This window comes from Nomascus leucogenys, chromosome 23 (assembly GCF_006542625.1).
Source record: "Nomascus leucogenys isolate Asia chromosome 23, Asia_NLE_v1, whole genome shotgun sequence".
NCBI classification, from domain to species: domain Eukaryota; kingdom Metazoa; phylum Chordata; class Mammalia; order Primates; family Hylobatidae; genus Nomascus; species Nomascus leucogenys.
In genome coordinates, this window is record NC_044403.1 from 28,328,030 (window position 1) to 28,350,923 (window position 22,894).

At 39.8% G+C, this 22,894-nt stretch overlaps 1 protein-coding gene across 1 annotated transcript in view; it reads right to left on the reverse strand.

The window, feature by feature from the left end:
- Positions 1 to 988: 988 nt before the first annotated feature.
- Positions 989 to 22,894, reverse strand: part of TIGAR (TP53 induced glycolysis regulatory phosphatase) — a 32,895-nt gene continuing 10,989 nt past the window's right edge. Inside the window, exons 3-6 of the mRNA XM_003273699.2 lie at positions 17,165 to 17,286; positions 4,308 to 4,385; positions 2,817 to 2,927; positions 989 to 1,934 (exon numbers count right to left, since the gene is read on the reverse strand). Coding sequence (XP_003273747.1) covers positions 1,503 to 1,934; positions 2,817 to 2,927; positions 4,308 to 4,385; positions 17,165 to 17,286 — 743 coding nt within the window. The 3' untranslated portion in view covers positions 989 to 1,502. The remainder of the gene's footprint in view (positions 1,935 to 2,816; positions 2,928 to 4,307; positions 4,386 to 17,164; positions 17,287 to 22,894) is intronic.

A 22,894-nucleotide genomic window follows, 5' to 3' on the forward strand; every position in this document is an offset into this window, starting at 1 on the left:
ACAATCTAATACTGAATTTTACGTATGATTTAAAATGATGTCAAAGTAAATTTTGACTGTATGTGACTATAGCCTTAACTGACTTTAGTATTAATCCTCTTTAAAGTTGAGACTCACAGCATTTAGCAACATGGTGACTTAAAAGCGAACTACCTGTAGAACAGTTTCTTCATTGAGATAAAAGATTTCTGAAAGACCAATCTTGTGTATAAAATTAAGTTAATCAAAATCCCTTTTCTCCAGTGCCATCTGGTGGAAAGAAGAGGCAACCTCACCTGTATCTTCCACAAAATAACCACAGCTGTGGTTATCAGAGCAACATTCTCCCTCCCACCCACCCTCCCTCCCTGCCCCCGGAGCACCCTCTGTCATTCCCTCTGTCGCCCAGGCTGGAGTGAAATGGTGCGATCTCGGCTCACTGCAACCTCCAACTCCCGGGTTCAAGCGATTCTCCTGCCCCAACCTCCCAAGTAGCTGGGATTACAGGCACCTGCCACCACGCCTAGCTTTTTTGTATTTGTAGTAGAGACAGAGTTTCACCATGTTGGCCAGGCTGGTCTTGAACTCCTGATCTTGTGATCCGCCCACCTCAGCCTCCCAAAGTGCTGGGATTACAGGTGTGAGCCACTGGGCCCGGCCCAGAGCACCATTCTCTACGAAGAAGGTCCCTCTTTTATTCTGAGATTACTGTGTGGTGTTCTGTTAACTGTTTACTTTCTTTAGAGCCTTCCTCAAACTGGAAATTCTTCAGCCTACAGGTTAGGTAAGAAGCAAGTGGATATTCTTCATTTTTTTGGCTTTCCTGGTTTCCATTGACTTGACTTTTGCAAGGTATTGTTTAGAAAAGGCTGTTTATCTTCTGTTCCAAGATTCTTTCTTTACTGTATTTAAATCAAATGTTTTAACTTCTTCCCCCAGACCATTCTGCAATCATATCTGTATTCATCCACATTTCAAGCCCTCTAGAATAAAAAATTCCAATAGTTGATTTATATGTCAAACATGTTAGTGTTATTTTGCTTTACATAAACTTATAAGGATTTTTTATTTAAAGGATTTAAAAAATATAACACATAGTCAATATAAACATGTATTGGGAATTATAAACCATTCTTTCTTCTAAGCACTGGATGAGATACTAAAAACATACAGTATCTTACCAACTGCCATTAAAATAGGCTAAAATGAAAAAGAAACCGTTGTAACAAGGTTACTAATCCCCCAACTTTCAATGCTGAGTTCCTTCATCATCCACGTGCAATCCAGAGATGACACGTAGCAGGGTGGTAAAATCATTCTGGAAAATGCCAACTGTACTTAGACAAAATAAGTTAATTCTCTATGGTTGTCCATTAAAGTTTTATGTGGCTATGATTCCACTTGAGCTAAAAATTGGCTTTTAACTGTTTCCAAATCAGAACTAGCAGAGGAGAGAAGTACATAAAGCCAATGGCACTCCCTTCAGAGGCTCAAAATGGTTAGATTTTGATGCAGATTTAACCTTAGCGAGTTTCAGTCAGTCCATTTAGATGATCCTGTAGGTTCATACAAATACACTGAACCGTTGGTTTAACCTCTCTTCCTGCCTCAAAGTTTATGATAAAGAGACTCATCCCTGTATTGGGAGTGACTGACATAACTTCAGATCTGCTCAGAGTGGCTGGTAAGGAACACTTAAGGTCAGTCAGAAAATAATCAAACAGACTTCTCATGTAAGCACCGTGACTCACAACTAAGACACTGGCTGCTAATCCTGGAACACCGCTGTCTGAATTAACTTTAGAGCTGTGATTTTTTCCTAAAGGAAATATCTCTGCCAAAGAAGTTTCCAGACAGTTGCTTGGAGATCCTTGGGAAAACTGTTCTTTTTGATCCGCTTCTTTCAGGATTAGTTGACAAAGAAATTCAAAAAAGTCTATTCCACGCATTTTCACCTACAAGAAAAGAAATAAAAGTCAAAATAAAGTGACATAATGACTTCCTTAAAACGTTAACATAGAACATAACCGACTGGATTTTTTTCTAAAATTGAATGTCAAGTACTACACAAGCAGAAGAATCTCAATCTACATTTCTATTCGTTCAATCAGTAGTTTCACGGACATATTTAAGTATCCACCATATTTCTGGAATTACGAAAGCACCATGGAGACCAAGATGAAGAAGATCCAATTCCCAATTCCTGACTTCAAAGCACTCACGGTCTAGTTAGGGAAATCTACAAGCCAACAGAAACTCGTAAAACAGTGCTAACCAGGAAGCTGTCTCTGGCACTTCAGTGCCACTGGAACAACAGCAGCAACAAATCCTTCCCTTACTAAAGTAATGTAAAGTATTTTCAAGAAAATTAAGATAAAGATTAAGGAGGTGGTGGTGGGTTAGGGGGAATCACCAATAATGCAATTCGAAGCAGAACACTCCGAAGAAATGCAAGCACAGGGATGCCACCATGAACAGAGCTGAGGAGGCCACAGAGGCTTGGAGACTTCCTGTTTTGGGTTATTTCACCTCGAGTGACTTGCCGATCACCCTCTTTGAACTCCACTCCCACCACTAAGCCACCGCTTCATATTCAAAGGTCTTTTTTAGAAGTACCATCTAACAACACCTTTCCTTAAGTCCATTATCAATAATAACAAAGGCAACTGAACAGTAAATAAGATTTTAAATAGAAAAGAATAATTTGCTAAGTAAATACATAATTTAAAATGGAAAAGAGAATGAACCAAGCAACTTTCAAACTGCTTAGCTAAAATTCCAAAACATCTAATTTTGAGTCTTAATTCAGCCATTCTGACACTGGCAGTGCCCCGTACCTGGTCCAGCGTCTCTCCTCCGGGCGGTGTAAACACAGGGCACTCTTCCCTGGCTGCTTTGGCCATGGCCCTCAGCTCATTTAGCGCTTTGCCTTCTACAACCCCGTATTTCTGCAACAGTCCAATAGTAACAGTTTCTCAAATGAAATTGCAATATAACAATTAATTTTATGTTTATGGCAAATTTAGAACATTCATCCCAGGAATAAGCTAACTCTCCTCCACTTAATTTATTCTGTCTCCTCTGAACTGGTAATGAGAATGTACTCAGTAGAGGGCCATGAACCTTAGAAAACATAATTGAAATCTTAAGTTGTACACTATGTCCAAATGGGTTATTTTAGAAGAACTTGCTATCGCAAGTAGATGGTGGGAATTTATTGAACAAATAGAGAGATTTGCACAGACTGTAGGACTAGAGATTAACATGCACAAGGTGCCAATTCAGCCACCTCCCATCCACACACACTATCTCATTTGATCCCAATGACAGCATCATGAAATAGCTAAATAAATATATCACCATAGTTATAAGGAAGTTGAGTTTCAGAGACACTAACATGAGAGATCTATTTCTTTTTTTTCTTTTTTTTTTTTTTGAGACGGAGTCTCGCTCTGTCACCCAGGCTGGGGTGCCGTGGCGCGATCTCAGCTCACTGCAACCTCTGCCTCCTGGGTTCAAACGATTCTCTTGCCTCAGCCTCCCAAGTAGCTGGGACTACAGGCGCGTGCCACCACACGTGGCTAATTTTTTGTATTTTTAGTAGAGATGGTGTTTTACCATGTTAGCCAGGATGGTCTCAATCTCCTGAACTCAACTGATCTGCCCACCTTGGCCTCCCAAAGTGCTGGGATTACAGGCATAAGCCACCACGCCAGCCATATGGCAACATTGTTAAGCTATTAAATTGGAAAATCACAGAGTCTAATAATACCAATTGTTGGTGTAAAAAAAAACAAAACTTTCTCCTAGGTCATTCATGGGACTATAAATTGGCACAGGTTTTCTGGAAGGCAACTTGGCAATATGTATATAAAAGCCTTAAAAAAAGTACACACTCGCCGATGTCCATTTCTAGAAATATATAGGTCTACAATGAATTAACTACAAAGATGTTTATTTTAACATTATTTACATCAGTGGGAGTCTAGTGAAAACCTAGCTGTCTATCAGCGTAGCTAGGTTGCATAAATTATGTAATATCCATATTTTTTACCTCTACTTTAAACTCTTCTATACTGTGTTAAGTTCTTATGAGTGTTCCTTCTTTTATACCTTAAGATGCCTGTCTCATTTGATTTTAATAATAAGATCCTATATATGAGGGTATGTAACAGTGACTGTCACATGGTAGATTCTTAAATATTTTCACTGATTCAAAATCCCCAGCAGAAATGCATTTAACTTTTAGCCAAGCGACAAACTATGACAAACTGAGGTGGCTTACTGATAATTTATGGGGAAGAACAATATGTAAATAAGTTACTTACCCTTTCCCGAAGTCGTGAATCATACTTTACTGTCATATCTTTGCAAAATTTGCTTCTCTCCAAAATTCCATGCATGGTCTGAAAATCAAGACAATTGTTTCTTTTTTTATAAAAATAATCACCATTCTGGTGGAAGCACTGAAAGAATCTATGTCATCTTAGTGAATAAAAACGAACTAGAACCAGGCACGATGGCTCACGCCTGCAATCCCAGCACTTTGGGAGGCTGAGGCGGGTGGATCATGAGGTCAGGAGATCGAGACCATCCTGGCCAACATGGTAAAACCCTATCTCTACTAAAAATACAAAAAATTAGCCGGATGTGATGGCACACGCCTGTAGCCTCCCAGCTACTCGGGAGGCTGAGGCAGAAGAATCGCTTGAACCCGGGAGGCGGAGGCTGTAGTGAGCCAAGATCACGCCACTGCACTCCAGCCTGGGCAACAGAACGAGACTCCATCTCAAAAAACAAAAAAAACCTAGAAATTATTTTCCTTTGCAGTACAGAGAGAGTTGCCTCTCTCTGTACTGGGCATCTGTGTCTCTTCATTCCTGATTTTGACATTCTCTTCTAACCTATCTTCTAGTTCAGAAGTCAGCACAATCCAGACCATCATCTGCTTTTGCAAATAAAGTATTTTATTGGGACACAGCCACAGCATTCATTTACGCACGGTCGATGGCTGCTTTCTTGCTATTACCGCAGACTTGAACAGGTGTATCAGAGACTGTATAGACTATAAACCCTAAAAAAATTACTATCTGGCTCTTTGCAGAAAATGTTTACTAATACCTGTTCTAGTTCCTTAATTCACCATTCAAATATGTCTAAATTGTTGTTAAACCCATCCATTAAGCCTTAATTCCAATTGCATTTTTAGTTCTAGAATTTGCATTTGGCTCTTTTTTACAGTTTATTACAGTTCTCTGCTGAAATTCTACATCTTTCACCTATATAAAAATATAGTTATTTTAAAGCTCATGCCTGGTAACTCCATCAGGTAAGTCATGTGGCTGTTTCTGTTGTCTTTAGCTCATTTTTATTCACATTTCCTTCTCTCATTGTATGTCTAGCGATTTTTGATTGACAAGCGACCCTGTATTTGCAAAACTGTAGAAATAATTTAGGTCCATGATCTGCCTTTTTTAAAAACACATTTCCTGACAAATTAGACATCATCATCGTACTGTTTTATACGTATTGTCAATATTTCCTTGTATTTTCCTATACCTTTACCAATTTCTTTGTTCACTATTCTTTTCCGAAACTCAGATCTCCCTTCTGGAATTATTTCCCTTCTTTTTCATTTTTCCTTTCAAAGTTACTTCAGGATCTCTTTGTCTGAAATGTCATTTCACCTACACAGCAGAAAAAAATCTTGCTGGGTATAAAACTCCAGGTTAATCCTTATTATTTCTCAGCACAATAAAGAAATCATCAATATGAACAAACTTGCTGAAAGCCTAACTAATTGTCTTTAAGAAAGGATTTTTTTTTCCTCCTTATTCTTTGGAGTCTTGCAATTTTGCTATAATGAATGTAGATATGGGTTTCTTTATTTATCCTGGTTGGGATTTGGTACACTTCTTGGATCCGTCTTTCAACAATTCTGTAAAGTTGTCAATATTCTGTAACCTCTGAGTATCACCTCTTCCTCCCCATTCCCCATTCTCTCTGCTATCTCTTTCTGAAAGACATTAGAACTTCTCATCATGCTCTTTATGTCTTCTAAACTCTCCTATTTTATTTATTTTTGAAAGGGACTTTTTTTTTTGAGACAGGGTCTCGCTCTGTCACCCAGGCTGGAGTGAAGTGACACAATCATGATTCATTGCAGCCTCAACTACCTGAGCTCAAGTGATCCTCCCACCCCAGCCTCCCAAGTAGCTGGGACTACAGGCAAGCACCACCACACTCAGCTAACTTTTTTATTTTTTGTAGAGACAAGGTGTCCCTATGTTGCCCAGGCCGGTCTCAAACTCCTAAGCTCAAGTGATCTTCCCGCTTCGGCCTCCCAAAGTGCTGCGATTTCAGGTGTCAGCCACTGTGCCCAGCTAAACTCTCCTATTTTAAATCTATCATGCCATGCTACATTTAGGTTATTATCATATATTTATCTGTAAGTTAATGATCACTTCAGCCGTGTGTGATCTATACTTTAGTACTTCCACTGAGGTTTTCATTTTTTGGCTTCTTTCTGTTTGTATTTTAATTTTTAATTTTTGTGGGTATACAGTAAATGTATATATTTATGGGGAACATGAGATACTTTGATACAGGCATGCAATGCATGACAATCACATCCTGGTAAGCAGGGTATCCATCCCCATAAGCATTTATCCTTTTTGTTACGAACAATCCAATTATATCCTTTTAGTTATTTTCAAATGTACAATTAAATTATTATTGACTATAGCCGCCCTGCTGCGCTATCAAATACTAGGTCTTATTCATTCTTTCTTTTTGTACCCATTAACCATCCCCACTTCCCCAACACCTCCCCCAACTACCTTTCCCAGACTCTGGTAACCATCCTTCCACTCTCTATCTCCATGAGTTCAATTGTTTTAATTTTTTGCTCCAACAAGTAAGTGAGAACATGGCAAGTTTGTCTTTCTGTGCCTGGCTTAGTTCACTTAACATAATGACCCAAATTCCATCTATGCTGTTGCAAATGACAGGATCTCATTCTTCTCTGTGGTTGAACAGTACTTCATTGTTTGTGTGTATACATTTCCTTTATCCATTCATCTGCTGATGGATATTTGGATTATTTCCAAATCTTGGCTACTGTAAAAAGGGCTGCAATATGGGAGTGCAGATATCTCTTCAATATCCTGATTTCCTTTCTTTGGGTACACACCTAGCAGTGGAACTTCTGGATCATATGGTAGCTCTATTTTTAGTTTTCTGAGGAACCTCCCTCCAAACAATTCTTCACAGTGGTTGTATGAATTCACATTCCCACCAACAGTGTACAAGGGTTCCATTTTCTCCACGGCCTTGCCTGCATATGTTATTGCCTGTCTTTTGGATAAAAGCCATTTTAACTGGGGTAAAATATCTCATTGTAGTTTGGATATGCATTTCTCTGATTACCAGTGATGTTGAGCCCTTTTTCATATGTCTCTTTGTCATTTGTGTTTTTTTTAATATATTTAATTATACTTTAAGTTCTACAGTACATGTGCACAACGTGCAGGTTTGTTACATATGTAAACATGTGCCATGTTGGTGTGCTGCGTCCATTAACTTGTCATTTACATTAGGTGTATCTACTAATGCTATCCCTCCACCTCCCCCCATCCCACAACAGGCCCCGGTGTGTGATGTTCCCCTTCCTGTGTCCATGTGTTCTCATTGTTCAATTCCCACCTACGAGTGAGAAAATGCGGTGTTTGGTTTTTTGTCCTTGAGATGGTTTGCTGAGAATGACGGTTTCCAGCTTCATCCGTGTCCCTACAAAGGACATGAACTCTTCATTTTTTACGGCTGCATAGTATTCCGTAGTGTATATGTGCCACATTTTCTTAATCCAGTCTATCGTTGTTGGACATTTGGGTTGGTTCCAACTCTTTGCTATTGTGAATAGTGCCGCAATAAACATACATGTGTATGTGTCTTTACAGCACATGATTTATAATCTTTTGGGTATATACCCAGTAATGGGATGGCTGGGTCAAATGGTATTTCTAGTTCTAGATCCTTGAGGAATCGCCACACTGTCTTCCACAATGGTGGAACTAGTTTACAGTCCCACCAACAGTGTAAAAGTGTTCCTATTTCTCCACATCCTCTCCAGTACCTGTTGTTTCCTGACTTTTTAATGATCGCCATTCTAACTGGGTGAGATGGTATCTCATTGTGGTTTTGATTTGCATTTCTCTGATGGCCAGTGATGATGAGCATTTTTTCATGTGTCTGTTAGCTACATAAATATCTTCTTTTGAGAAGTGTCTGTTCATGTCCTTTGCCCACTTGTTGATGGGGTTGTTTTTTTCTTGCAAATCTGTTTGAGTTCTTTGTAGATTCTCCATATTAGCCTTTTGTCAGATGAGTAGATTGCAAAAATTTTCTCCCATTCTGTAGGTTGCCTGTTCACTCTTATGGTAGTTTCTTTTGCTGTGCAGAAGCTCTTTAGTTTAATTAGATCCCATTTGTCAATTTTGGCTTTTGTTGCCATTGCTTTTGGTGTTTTAGTCATGAAGTCCTTGCCCATGCCTATGTCCTGAATGGTATTGCCTAGGTTTTCTTCAAGGGTTTTTATGGTTTTAGGTCTAACATGTAAGTCTTTACTCCATCTTGAATTAATTTTTGTATAAGGTGTAAGGAAGGGATCCAGTTTCAGCTTTCTACATATGGCTAGCCAGTTTTCCCAGCACCATTTGTTGAATAGGGAATCCTTTCCCCATTTCTTGTTTTTGTCAGGTTTGTCAAAGATCAGATGGTTGTAGATGTGTGGTATTATTTCTGAGGTCTCTGTTCTGTTCCATTGGTCTGTATCTCTGTTTTGGTACCAGTACCATGCTGTTTTGGTTTCTGTAGCCTTGTAGCACAGTTTGAAGTCAGGTAGCGTGATGCCTCCAGCTTTGTTCTTTTGGCTTAGGATTGACTTGGCAATGCGGGCTCTTTTTTGGTTCCATATGAACTTTAAAGTAGTTTTTTCCAATTCTGTGAAGAAAGTCATTGATAGCTTGAAGGGGGTGGCATTGAATCTATAAATTACCTTGGGCAGTATGGCCATTTTCACGATATTGATTCTTCCTATCCATGAGCATGGAATGTTCTTCCATTTGTTTGTGTCTTCTTTTATTTCGTTGAGCAGTGGTTTGTAGTTCTCCTTGAAGAGGTCCTTCACATCCTTTGTAAGTTGGATTCCTAGGTATTTTAATCTCTTTGAAGCAATTGTGAATGAGAGTTCACTCATGATTTGGCTGTTTGTCTGTTATTGGTGTATAAGAAGGCTTGTGATTTTTGCACATTGATTTTGTATCCTGAGACTTTGCTGAAGCTGCTTATCAGCTTAAGGAGATTTGGGGCTGCGACAATGGGGTTTTCCAGATACACAATCATGTCATCTGCAAACAGGGACAATTTGGCTTCCTCTTTTCCTAATTGAATACCTTTATTTCTTTCTCCTGCCTGATTGCCCTGGCCAGAACTTCCAACACTATGTTGAATAGGAGTGGTGAGAGAGGGCATCCCTGTCTTGTGCCGGTTTTCAAAGGGAATGCTTCCAGTTTTTGCCCATTCAGTATGATATTGGCTGTGGGTTTGTCATAAATAGCTCTTATTATTTTTAGATATGTCCCATCAATATCTAATTTATTGAGAGTTTTTAGCATGAAGGGCTGTTGAATTTTGTCAAAGGCCTTTTCTGCATCTATTGAGATAATCATGTGGTTTTTGTCTTTGGTTCTGTTTATATGCTGGATTACGTTTATTGATTTGTGTATGTTGAACCAGCCTTGCACCCCAGGGATGAAGCCCACTTGACCGTGGTGGATAAGCTTTTTGTTGTGCTGCTGGATTTGCTTTGCCAGTATTTTATTGAGGATTTTTGCATCGATGTTCGTCAGGGGTATTGGTCTAAAATTCTCTTTTTTTGTTGTGTCTCTGCCAGGCTTTGGTATCAGGATGATGCTGGCCTCATAAAATGAGTTAGGGAGGATTCCCTCTTTTTCTATTGATTGGGATAGTTTCAGAAGGAATGGTACCAGCTCCTCCTTGCACCTCTGGTAGAATTCGGCTGTGAATCCATATGGTCCTGGACTTTCTTTGGTTCGTAAGCTATTAATTATTGCCTCAATTTCAGAGCCTGTTATTGGTCTATTCAGAGATTCAACTTGTTCCTGCTTTAGTCTTGGGAGGGTGTAGGTGTTGAGGAATTTATCCATTTCTTCTAGATTTTCTAGTTTATTTGCATAGAGGTGTTTATTCTCTGATGGTAGTTTGTATTTCTGTGGGATCAGTGGTGATATCCCCTTTATCATTTTTTATTGTGTCTATTTGATTCTTCTCTCTTTTCTTCTTTATTGGTCTTGCTAGCGGTCTATCTTGTTGATCTTTCCAAAAAACCAGCTCCTGGATTCATTGACTTTTTGAAGGGTTTTTTGTGACTTCGTCTCCTTCAGTTCTGCTCTGATCTTAGTGATTTCCTGCCTTCTGCTAGCTTCTGAACATGTTTGCTTTAGCTTCTCTAGTTCTTTTAATTGTGATGTTAGGGTGTCAATTTTAGATCTTTCCTGCTTTCTCTTGTGGGCATTTATTGCTATAAATTTCCCTCTACGCACTGCTTTAAATGTGTCCCAGAGATTCTGGTATGTTGTCTCTTTGTTCTCGTTGGTTTCAAAGAACACCTTTATTTCTGCCTTCATTTCATTATGCACCCAGTAGTCATTCAGGAGCAGGTTGTTCAGTTTCCATGTGGTTGAGCGGCTTTGAGTGAGTTTCTTAATTCTGAGTTCCAGTTTGATTGCACTATGGTCTGAGAGACCGTTTGTTATAATTTCTGTTCTTATGCATTTGCTGAGGAGTGCTTTACTTCCAACTATGTGGTCAATTTTGGAATAAGTGTGGTGTGGTGTTGAGAAGAATGTATATTTTGTTGATTTTGGGATGGAGAGTTCCGTAGATGTCTATTAGGTCCACTTGGTGCAGAGCTGAGTTTAAGTCCTGGATATCCTTGTTAACCTTCTGTCTCATTGATCTAATATTGACAGTGGGGTGTTAAAGTCGCCCATTATTATTGTGTGGGAGTCATAGTCTCTTTGTAGGTCTCTAAGGTCTTGCTTTATGAATCTGGGTGCTCCTGTATTGGGTGCATATATATTTAGGATAGCTAGCTCTTGCTGAATTGATCCCTTTACCATAATGGACTTCTGTGTCTCTTTTGATCTTTGTTGGTTTAAAGTTTGTTATATCAGAGACTAGGACTGCAACCCCTGCCTTTTTTTGTTTTCCATTTGCTTGGTAGATCTTCCTCCATCCCTTTATTTTGAGCCTATGTGTGTCTCTGCACGTGAGATGGATTTCCTGAATACAGCACACTGATGGGTCTTGACTCTTTATCCAAGTTGCCAGTCTGTGTCTTTTAATTGGAGCATTTAGCCCATTTACATTTAAGGTTAATATTGTTATGTGTGAATTTGATCCTGTCATTATGATGTTAGCTGGTTATTTTGCTCATCAGTTGATGCAGTTTCTTCCTAGCCTCGATGGTCTTTACAATTTGACATGTTTTTGCAGTGGCTGGTACCGGTTGTTCCTTTCCATGTTTAGTGCTTCCTTCAGGAACTCTTGTAGGGCAGGCCTGGTGGTGATGAAATCTCTCAGCATTTGCTTGTCTGTAAAGGATTTTATTTCTCCTTCACTTATGAAGCTTAGTTTGGCTGGATATAAAAATCTGGGTTGAAAATTCTTTTCTTTAAGAATGTTGAATATTGGCCCCAACTCTCTTTTGGCTTGTAGAGTTTCTACTGAGAGATCAGCTGTTAGTCTGATGGGCTTCCCTTTGTGGGTAACCCGACCTTTCTCTCTGGCTGCCCTTAACATTTTTTCCTTCACTTCAACTTTGGTGAATCTGACAATTATGTGTCTTGGAGTTGCTCTTCTTGAGGAGTATCTTTGTGGCATTCTCTGTATTTCCTGAATTTGAATGTTGGCCTGCCTTGCTAGGTTGGGGAAGTTCTCCTGGATAATATCCTGCAGAGTGTTTTCCAACTTGTTTCCATTCTCCCTGTCACTTTCAGGTACACCAATCAGACGTATATTTGGTCTCTTCACGTAGTCCCACATTTCTTGGAGGCTTTGTTCGTTTCTTTTTATTCTTTTCTCTAAACTTCTCTTCTCGCTTCATTTCATTCATTTGATCTTCAATCACTGATACCCTTTCTTCCAGTTGATCGAATTGGCTATTGAAGCTTGTGCATTTGTCACGTAGTTCTCATGTCATGGTTTTCAGCTCCATCAGGTCCTTTAAGGACTTCTCTGCATTGGTTATTCTAGTTAGCCATTTGTTTAATCTTTTTTCAAGGTTTTTAACTTCTTTGCAATGGGTTTGAACTTCCTCCTTTAGCTCAGAGAAGTTTGATCATTTGAAGCTTTCTTCTCTCAGCTCGCCAAAGTCATTCTCCATCCAGCTTTGTTCCGTTGCTGGTGAGGAACTGCGTTCCTTTGGAGGAGGACAGGCACTCTCATTTTTAGAATTTTCAGTTTTTCTGCTCTACTTTTTCCCCATCTTTGTGGTTTTATCTACCTTTGGTCTTTGATGATGGTGACGTACAGAGGGGGGTTTTGGTGTGGATGTCCTTTCTGTTTGTTAGTTTTCCTTCTAACAGTAAGGATCCTCAGCTGCAGGTCTGTTGGAGTTTGCTGGAGGTCCACTCCAGACCCTGGGTATCAGCAGCAGAGGCTGCAGAACAGCAAATATTGCTGAACAGCGAATGTTGCTGCCTGATTGCTCCTCTGGAAGTTTTGTCTCAGAGGGCTACCCGGCCGTGTGAGGTGTCAGTCTGCCCCTACTGAGGGGTGCCTCCCAGTTAAGCTACTCAGGGGTCAGGGACCCACTTGAGGAGGCAGTCTGTCCGTTCTCAGATCTCAAACTCCATGCTGGGAGAACCACTACTCTCTTCAAAGCTCAGTTGGAAATGCAGAAATCACCCGTCTTCTGCGTCGCTCATGCTGGGAGCTGTAGACTGGAGCTGTTCCTATTCGGCCATCTTGGAATCCCCCCCGCCCTTTGTCATTTGTACATCTTCTTTTGAGAAACATCTATTCAGACATTTTGCCCATTTTTAGTTGGATTATTAGATTTTTTCCTATAAAGTTGTTTGAGCTCCTTATATACTCTGGTTATTAATCCCGTGTCAGATGGGTAGTTTACAAATATTTTCTCCCATCCTGTGGGTTGTCTCTTCACTTTGTTGATTGTTTCCTTTGCTGCACCCAAGCTTTTAAACTTGATGTGATCCCATTTGTCCATTTTTGCTTTGGTTGCCTGTGCTTGCAGGTTATTGCTCAAGAAATCTCTGGCCAGAACAATGTTCTGGAGAGTTTCCCCAATGTTTTCTTGTAGTAGTTTCATAGTTTGAGGTCTCAGATTTAAGTCTTCAATCCATTTTATTTGATACTTGTATATGGAGAAAGACAGGGGTCTAGTTTCATTCTTCTGTATATGGATATCCAGCTTTCCAAGCACTATTTATTGAAGAGACTCTCCCAATGTATCTTCTTGGCATCTTTGTCAAAAATGAATTTGCTGCAGATGTATGGATTTGTTTCTGGGTTCTCTATTCTGGTCCATTGGTCTATGTGTCTGTTTGTATGTCAGTACTGTGCTATTTTGGTTTCTATAGCTCTTTGTATAATTTGAAGTCAGGTACTGTGATTCTTCCAATTTTGTTTTTGCTAAGGATGGCTTAGGCTATTCTGGATCTTTTGTAGTTCCACATAAATTTTAGGATGCTTTTTTCTACTTCTGTGAAGAATGTCATGGGTATTTTGATAGAAATTGCATTGAATCTATAGATTGCTTTGGGTGGTATGAACATTTTAACAATATTGACTCTTCTGATCCATGAATATAGAGTATCTTTCCATTTTTTTGTTGTCCTCTTAAACTTCTTTCATCAGTGTCTTATAGTTTTCCTTGTGGAGCTCTTTCACTTCTTTGGTTAATTCCTGAGTATTTAATTTTATTTGGGGCTACTGTAAATGAGATTACTTCTTCTTTTTCAGATTATTCATTGTTGGCATATTCAAATGCTACTGATTTTTGTATCTTGCTTTGTATCCTGCAACTTTACCAAATGTATCTGTTCTAATTGTTTTTTGGTGGAGTTTTCAGGTTTTTCCAAATATAAGATCATATCATCTGCAAACAAGAATAATTTGATTTCTTCCTTTCCAATTTAAATGTTCTTTATTTCTTTCTCTTGTCTGATTGCTCCAGCTAAGACTTCCAGTACTACGTTGAATAACAGTGGTGAAAATGGGCATCCTTGTCTTGTTCTAGATCTTAGAGGAAAGGCTTTCAGTTTCTCCTCACTCAGTATGATACAAGCTGTGGGTCTACTGCATATGGCTTTTATTGTGTTGAGGCTTTTATTGTACTGGCTTTTATTGTATTGTTTTATATTGTTCCTTCCGTACGCATGTTGTTTTTGGGTTTTCATCATGAAGGGATGTTAAATTTTATCAAATACTTTTTCAGCCTCAATTGAAATGATCATATGGTTTCTGTCCTTTATTCTGTTGATATAATGTATCACATTGATTCACTTGTTTATGTTGAACCATCCTTGCATCCCTGGGATTAATCCCACTTGGTCAGGAAGAATGATCTTTCTAATGGTATTGTTGAATTTGGTTTGCTAGTATTTTGTTAAGGATTTTTGCATCAATCTTCATCAGGAATAGTGGCGTATAGTTTTCTTCTTTTAATATGTCTTTGTCTGGTTTTGGTGTCAGGATACTACTGGCCTCATAGAATAACTTTGGAAGTATTCCCTCCTCCTCTATTTTATGGAATAGTTTGAGTAGGATTGGTATTAGTACTTTAGATGTTTGGTAGAATTCAGCAGTGAAGCCATCGGGTCCCAGACTCTTCTTTACTGGGAGACTCTTATAATGGCTTCAATCTTGTCACTTGTTATTATTCTGTTTAGGCTTTGGATTTCTTCCTGGTTCAATCTTGGTAGGCTGCATGTGTCTAGGAATTTGTGCATTTCCTCTAGATTTTCCAAATTTTTGGCATATAGTTGCTGATAGTAGCCCTTAATGCTCCTTTGAATTTCTGAGATATTGGTTGTAATATTTCCTTTTTCATCTGATATTACCTATTTAGATCTTTATCTTCTTAGTTAAGTCTACCTAAAGGTCTGTCAATTTTATCTTTTCAAAATACCAATTTATCATTTCACTGATCTTTTGGAGTCTTCATTTCAATTTCAATTATTTGTGCACTGATCATTATTATTTTTCTCCTAATAATTTTGGATTTGGTTTACTCTTGCTTTTCTAGTTTTCTTTTTTTTTTTTTGAGACAAAGTTTTGCTTTGTTGCCCAGGCTGGATTGCAGTGGCACAATCTCAGCTCACTGCAACCTCTCCCTCCCAGGTTCAAGCAGTTCTCATGCCTCAGCCTCCTGAGTAGCTGGGATTACAGGTGCCCGCCACCACGCCAGGCTGATTTGTTATTTCAGTGGAGACGGTGCTTCACCGTATTGCCCAGGCTGGTCTTGAACTCCTGAGCTCAGGCAATCCTCCCATCTCGGCCTCCCAAAGTGGCTTTTTTAGTTCTTTAAGATGCATTGTTAGATGTTTATTTGGAGTTTTTCTTCTTTTTTGATGTAGGTACTTACAGCTAAAATTTCCCTAATATTTTTGCAGTATCCCACAGGTTTTGGTACGTTGTGTTTCCATTATCATTTGTTTCAAGAAATGTTTCAATTTAAGGAGATTCTTGTACATATTTCTAGAGTTCTTTCTCGATCCACTTCTTTCTTCCAGTACTCTGCCCCACAAATTTTAGTTATGTAAAAATTAACCTCCCCAAATTCCAAGTTTTGTCTCCTTAACTCACAGAGACCTCTAAGCACTACTTGGCTTCCCCTACCAGAGTCTGGAAATTGCTTCAGCCAGAAAACCAGGACATTCCTAGGGCTCACCTTCTTTGTTCCACTTCATTCAGGCATCATAGGCCCACAGTGCCCAAAGTCTAATGTCTGAAAACAGTGGTTTCACATATTTTGTCACATTTTCTAATTGTTTTTGGGGGAGATGAAATTCCAACAATAGCTCACTCACAGTTGGTCACAAAACTCTCCTTCGATGGAGTTTTTATAAGTAGACTGGGTTTGTTTTTATTTTACTTTTTTTTTATTTTTGAGACAGTTTTGCTCTGTAGCCCAAGCTGGAGTGCAATGGCACGATCTTGGCTCACTGCAACCTCTGCCTCCTGGGTTCAAGCGATTCTCCTGCCTCAGCCTTCCGAGTAGCTGGGATTAAGGTGCATGCCACCACACCTGGCTAATTTTTGTATTTGTAGTAGAGATAGGGTTTCACCATGTTGGCCAGGCTGGTCTTGAACTGCTGACCTCAAGTGATCCACCTGCCTCGGCCTCCCAAAGTGCAGGGATCACAGGCATGAGCCACCATGCCCAACTGGTTTTTCATTTTTATAGTAATCTGTTCCCTGAAGATATTTCTAACAAGTCTTTTATTTCTTTACAGTGACATAGTGGTTTCTTACTCTATCTGGTAATCCTAATACCTGATGTCATGATGGGTTAATTTCTCCTGTCGTTTCTCCCTGCTCTCTCTCATAATAGCTTATTTATATTCTTGCTGGACTTTTTTTTCTAGGCTACTCTAATTTAAAAATTAATTTTTTTAAAAAGTACAAAATAAAATTAAAATAAATAAGTTCTGTTGAGGAAGGTCATGTCTGTTTGGGATTTAATTCCCTACAGACTCTGGTAGCAGATTTTTCAAGATTATACAATTGTTGAGACTTTTGGCACATCAGCCTAGACCCTGGCTCTAAACTCACCTGTTGCTGGGTGTGGTGGCTCATGCCTGTAATCCCAGCACTTTGGGAGGCTGAGGCAGGTGGATCACCTGAGGTTAGGAGTTTGAGACCAGCAACATGGTAAAACCCCATCTCTACTAAAAATACAAAAATTAGCTAGGTGTGGTGGCACACACCTGTAATCCCAGCTATTTGGGAGGCTGAGGCATCAGAATCACTTGAACCCACGAGATGGAGGTTGCAGTGAACAGAGACTGCACCACTGCACTCCAGCCTGGGCATAGAGTGAGGCTCTGTCTCAAAATAAATAAATAAATAAATGTACCTGCTTTGTCCTCGTGAGATCACTGGAGAAAGCATGAGTAAACTTCACATTATTCAGAAATATACCAGCAGCTGCTGCTTGTTTAAATCCAGTTTCTGAAAGAGGTTCATCTACTCCTTGTCCTGTGATATATTAAGAAGAGGAACAGTAACATTCAAAACTACATATAAGAGATGTATAAATCACATGTAGAAAATATAAGCTGCATTTATCTATATTTTAATGAAAGATTTTTTAAGTACTCTTCCACGTAACTTTTCAGGGAGTTATTAGCAAGTAAAAATAAGTTGTAAGTTTATAAAGGCTCAGGTATTCAATTATTTTCCAAAAGAATGCTTGCCTAATGGGAATTAGGTAATGATGAGATAGAAATGTCTTAGTTTTTCCCTCTTTTACGTTTGCCCATCTCTTCATTAATTGGCTCTGATCTTACAGGTACTGTGTTGGGGCGGTAGGACCATCATCTAATAGTTTTTTCCTTCTTCATTCCCACCATCCAAATGCTCAGTATTATAATGGTATTACTTTTCCTCTTTCCTTCCTCCCTCCGTTTCTTTTTCTTTTTCATTTTAAAAATGCTTTGAGGCCAGGCGCGGTGGCTCACGCCTGTAACCCCAGCACTTTGGGAGGCCGAGGCGGGCAGATCACGAGGTCAGGAGATCAAGACCACCCTAACTAACACGGTGAAACCCCGTCTCTATTAAAAATACAAAAAAAAAAAAAAAAATTAGCTGGGCGAGGTGGCGGGCGCCTGTAGTCCCAGCTACTCGGGAGGCTGAGGCAGGAGAATGGCATGAACCCCGGGGGGCGGAGCCCGCAGTAAGCCGAGATCGCGCCACTGCACTCCAGCCTGGGTGAAAGAGCGAGACTCCTTCTCAAAAAAAAAAAAAAAAAAAACAAATGCTTTGAAACCTCTATTTCCAGGATAACGGTTGACTGGACACTCTGAAGGGACCTCCTACTAAAGATCTAAATGGTGTCTGTGTGTGTGTGTGTGTGTGTGTGTTTGTGTGTGTGTCTGTGTGTGTGTGTGTGCTGCATTGCTTGGCCCACAGAACATATAAAAAATCTCCAAGGGACAAAGTAAAGCAACCCCAAAGCCCTGAGCTGAACTGTGAATACCGATATGAAAAAAATGAAGGCGGTGGACTATCAGGACACGCTGGTGGGGCTGGGAGAGGAGGTCTGCTGGAGGGGACGGCAAGCGGGAGGACTACACACAACATTCCTGGGAGCAAGGGCTCCTGTAAGGAGACTTAATGCAACCTCAGGCCCAGGGTAAAATAAAACGCAAACCCTCTTCAGAGCAAATCATTCTCAAAAGAGGCTAACAGGTTTTCCACTAATTTAGAACAAATAATTGTTTAGCCAAAGATTCAACACACAAGAAAATAATCTATCATAAACCAAAGCCACCCATCAAGACTTCAGACACTGAAATCAGCAAATATGGACTTTACAATAACTATGAATAAAACATAAAGACAGAATCACAAAAATAAGCAATTAACAGTAAGCATCAAAAATAAGTAGTTTTCTAAAATAACCAAACAGATCTTTCAATAATAAAAATCAGGATTGCTAGGGGCTGGGGGGCCCCTCAATGGAAAACAGAGATTCAGATGAAAGGAGGTTTAATGAACTCAAAGACAGGGCAGAAGATATTACCCAGTACACAGCACAGGTACAAGGAGATAGAACACAGCTCAGATATATTAGAGTTCTAAAGGAAAGAATGAGAATTCCTAATGATGCATTGTCTTAGTTGCTGTAACAAAGTACTAGAGACTAGGTGGCTTATTAACAACAGATATTTATTTCTCACAGTTCTGGAGGTTGGAAGTTTGAGATGAGGGTACCATCATGGTTGGGTTCTGGTGAGGGCCTCTCCACATTACAGGCTGCTGACTTCTCCTTCAGTGCTCCCATGGCACAAAGAGGAAAGAGCTCTCTGGTGTCTCTTGTACAAATTCCATTCATGAGGGCTGCACCCTCGTAACCTAATAACCACCCACCCCACCTCCTAATGTCATCATATTGGGAGTTATGATTTCAACATGTAACTTTTGGGAAGAAAAACATTCAGTCTATAACAAGCATCTAATTGGAACTCTAAAAGAATAGAAAAAAAATGGTCGGGCGTGGTGGCTCACGCCTGCAATCCCAGCACTTTGGGAGGCCGGGGGGGGGGGGGGGGGAATCACTCGAGGTCAGGAGTTCAAAGTCAGCCTGGCCAACATGGCAAAATCCTGTCTCTACTAAAAATACAAAATTAGCTGGGCATGGTGGAACATGCCTGTAGTCCCAGCTACTTGGAAGGCTGAGGCAGGAGAATCGCTTGAGCCCAGGAGGCGGAGGTTGCAGTGAGCCAAGATCACGCCACTGCACTCCAGCCTGGGCAACAAGAGTGAAACTCCACCTCAAAAAAATAAAAGAATAGAAAAAATGAGGGAGAGGAATATGAAAAGAAAATAGCTAAGAATTTCACAGAATAAGAAAACACATGTACATCAAGCAGGATAAATTTTAAATTTTGCCTCCTAATATATTATGAGAAACTAAAGAATAATTGAAGAGTTTAAAGGAAGTTACAGAGAAAGACATATTTCCTACCATGGAACACCATTTAGCTGATAGAAACCTCTTACCAGGAAAAACGGAACCAAAAACTGCAGAATGCTATCTTCCAAGTGCTGAGAGAATCATCGGTTAGAAGTGTGTACTGACTGAGGCCACTGTGTTTACCACCAGCTGCTCTACACACACTAGAGGACTTTTCAAAGAATGTACTTCAGGAATGGTCTGAGATGAAAACAAATGAGGAGCAGAGAAACTTGCAAATATATTCATAAATTTAAATGCCATCTAAACAAATGAAGATAATAATGTCTACCTCAAGCAATTAAAAAAAGACAGGACTAAACTACTAGACAAGTTCTTTGTATTTTTTGGAAGAGGGGATATTAATATTCTACTTTATTAGGTATTGTCAGAGTGAATGTGTCCCCCCAAAATTCAAATGTTGACATCGTAACCCTCAATGTGATGGTATTAGGAGGCAGGCCTTTGGGAGGTGATTAGATCCTAGGGTGGAGCCCGAATGAACAGGATTAGTGTCCTTATAAGTGCTCTTGATCTATCTCTCTGCCACGTGAGGATATTAACCAGAGGACAGCAGTCTGCAAACCAGGAATCAGGTCCTCCACAGACACTGGATCTGCTGGCACCCTGATCTTGGAATTCATTCTCTAGAACTGTGTATTGTTCAAGCCACTGGGTCCATGATACACTGTTACAGCAGCCCTGGCTAAGACAGGTATGAGGGTAAGAATTTTAAGATAACCATGTAAAGAATGGAAATGATACATCATTTCAAAGGTAGTGGGGAAAGTAAGAAAGTGTGGAACAGGAAAAAAACCAAGCACTTAAGAAATAAAAGCAGGCAAGATAAAAAAAGAAAGACTAGAAAAAGAAGGGGAAAAAAAACAAAGAAAAAAAATCAAAACATATCAGTGACCAGAATAAAAGCAAACAGTCACTACTGCCAGTCAAAAGACAGATTCTAGGCCAAGTGTGGTGGCTCACGCCTGTAATCCCAACGCTTCGGGAGGCCAAGGCAGGTGAGTCACCTGAGGTCAGGAGTTCGAGACCTGCCTGGCCAACATGGTGAAACCCCATCTCTACTAAAAATACAAAAATTAGGCCAGGGGCGGTGGCTCACGCCTGCAATCTCAGCACTTTGGGAGGCTGAGGTGGGTGGATCACGAGGTCAGGAGTTCAAGACCAGCCTGACCAACATGGTAAAACCCCGTCTCTACTAAAAATACAAAAATTAGCCGAGCCTGGTAGTACACGCCTGTAATCCCAGCTACTCAGGAGGCTGAGACAGGAGAATCGCTTCAACCCGGGAGGTGGAGGTTGCAGGAGCTGAGATCACGCCATTGTACTCCAGCCTGGGCAACAGAGTGAGACTCCATCTCAAAATAAATAAATAAATAAATAAATAGATAAATAAATAAATAAATAAATAAATAAAAATTAAAAAAAAAAATGAGCCTGGGCAACAGAGTGAGACTCCATCTCAAAATAAATAAATAAACAAATAAATAAATATTTAAAAAATGAGCCAGGTGTGGTGCCGGGAACCTGTAATCCCAGTTACTCAGGAGTCTCGGGCAGGAGAATCGCTTGAACCCGGGAGGCAGAGGTTGCAGTGAGCCGAGATCGCGCCATTGCACTCCACCCTGGGTGACAGAGCAAGACTCTGTCTCAAAAAAAAAAAAAAAAAAAAGAAGAAGAATTATATATATTTTCAAAAGAGCCAAAATTTAGCTACATACTATTTATGAGATAACACTTAAACATAGGTACACACAAAGAGTAAAAGGAATGAGATGCAAAAATACGTACCAGTGAAATTCCATCCCCCAAACAGCTCAAGTAGCTATATTACTATCAGAAAAGTAAGACTTTATGACAAAAGCCTCACTAAGGATTTGCGGACCACTATAAGAAAATCAATGATCCAATTTACTCAGAAGATGTAATCATTTAAACTTGTATAAGCCTAATAAAATAACCTCAATCGATACAAAAGCAGAACATAGAAACCAAACATGGATAGAATTCCAAGTATTAAAGGGCAAACTGGCCACCACAGCAGGAAATTAAAAATACTGCACTCATAAATTGGTATTTAGGACATGCAGGGAAACTAGTGCATTTATAAAGCTAATGAAGTGTGTAAGATTTGAAAAACAAAATCAAGAAGGCTGATTATTTTATATATAACTCCAGTCCCAACAATGACGGATTATACATTTTTCTGAAGCATACAATGGAAGAATTATAAAAACTGACCATAATTAACACATTTCAAAGAAGTATCATCAAATAAACCATACTGACAGAACACAAAAGCATTTACAATGGAAGTCACTCAATGGGAATTTAAAATACTTGGTGCTGAATGCTTACCACATTACCACGTGTCAAATCTATGGGCATGCAAACAAAAACAGTACTTGGAAATATATAAGCCTTGAGGCCGGGCACAGTGGCTCACGCCTGTAATCCCAGCACTTTGGGATGCTGAGGTGGGCATATCACCTGAGGTCAGGAGTTCAAGACCAGCTTGGCCAACATGGTGAAACCCCATCTCTACCAAAAATACAAAAATTAGCTGGGCATGGGGGCATGCGCCTGTAATCCCAGCTACTCAGGAGGCTGAGGCACGAGAAATTGCTTGAACCCGGGAGGCGGAGGTTGCAGTGAGCCGAGATTGCACCACTGCACTCCAGGTTGGGCAGCACAGTGAGACCCTGACTCAAAAAAAAAAAAAAGAAAGAAAGAAATATATGAGCCTTGAATGCTTATACACAAAAGGCTGTAACTTAAAGAACTAAAGCATCCAACTGACAAGGTCAGGAAAAGAACATAAAAACCTTCTTGACATTCCACTGTCAATGTCTTAGGAAGTAAGAGCAATGAGCAATACTAAAGGCCAGGTGATAAGAGGCTTCCGTCCAAAGGATAACCTGCGTGGGGCACATTTCGTCTGAAAACAAAGGTTCCTTTGAGAATCAGACCAGTTAGTGTCCATAAAAGGGAGTCAGGCACATGGAATATGAAAATCAGTTTTTGTAAACCCCAGAAGTCCCTAACCGAAAAAATAAAACTAAATGCTTTTATAATCACAGCACAGAAATAGCATGTCTAGCCAAAAGTTCA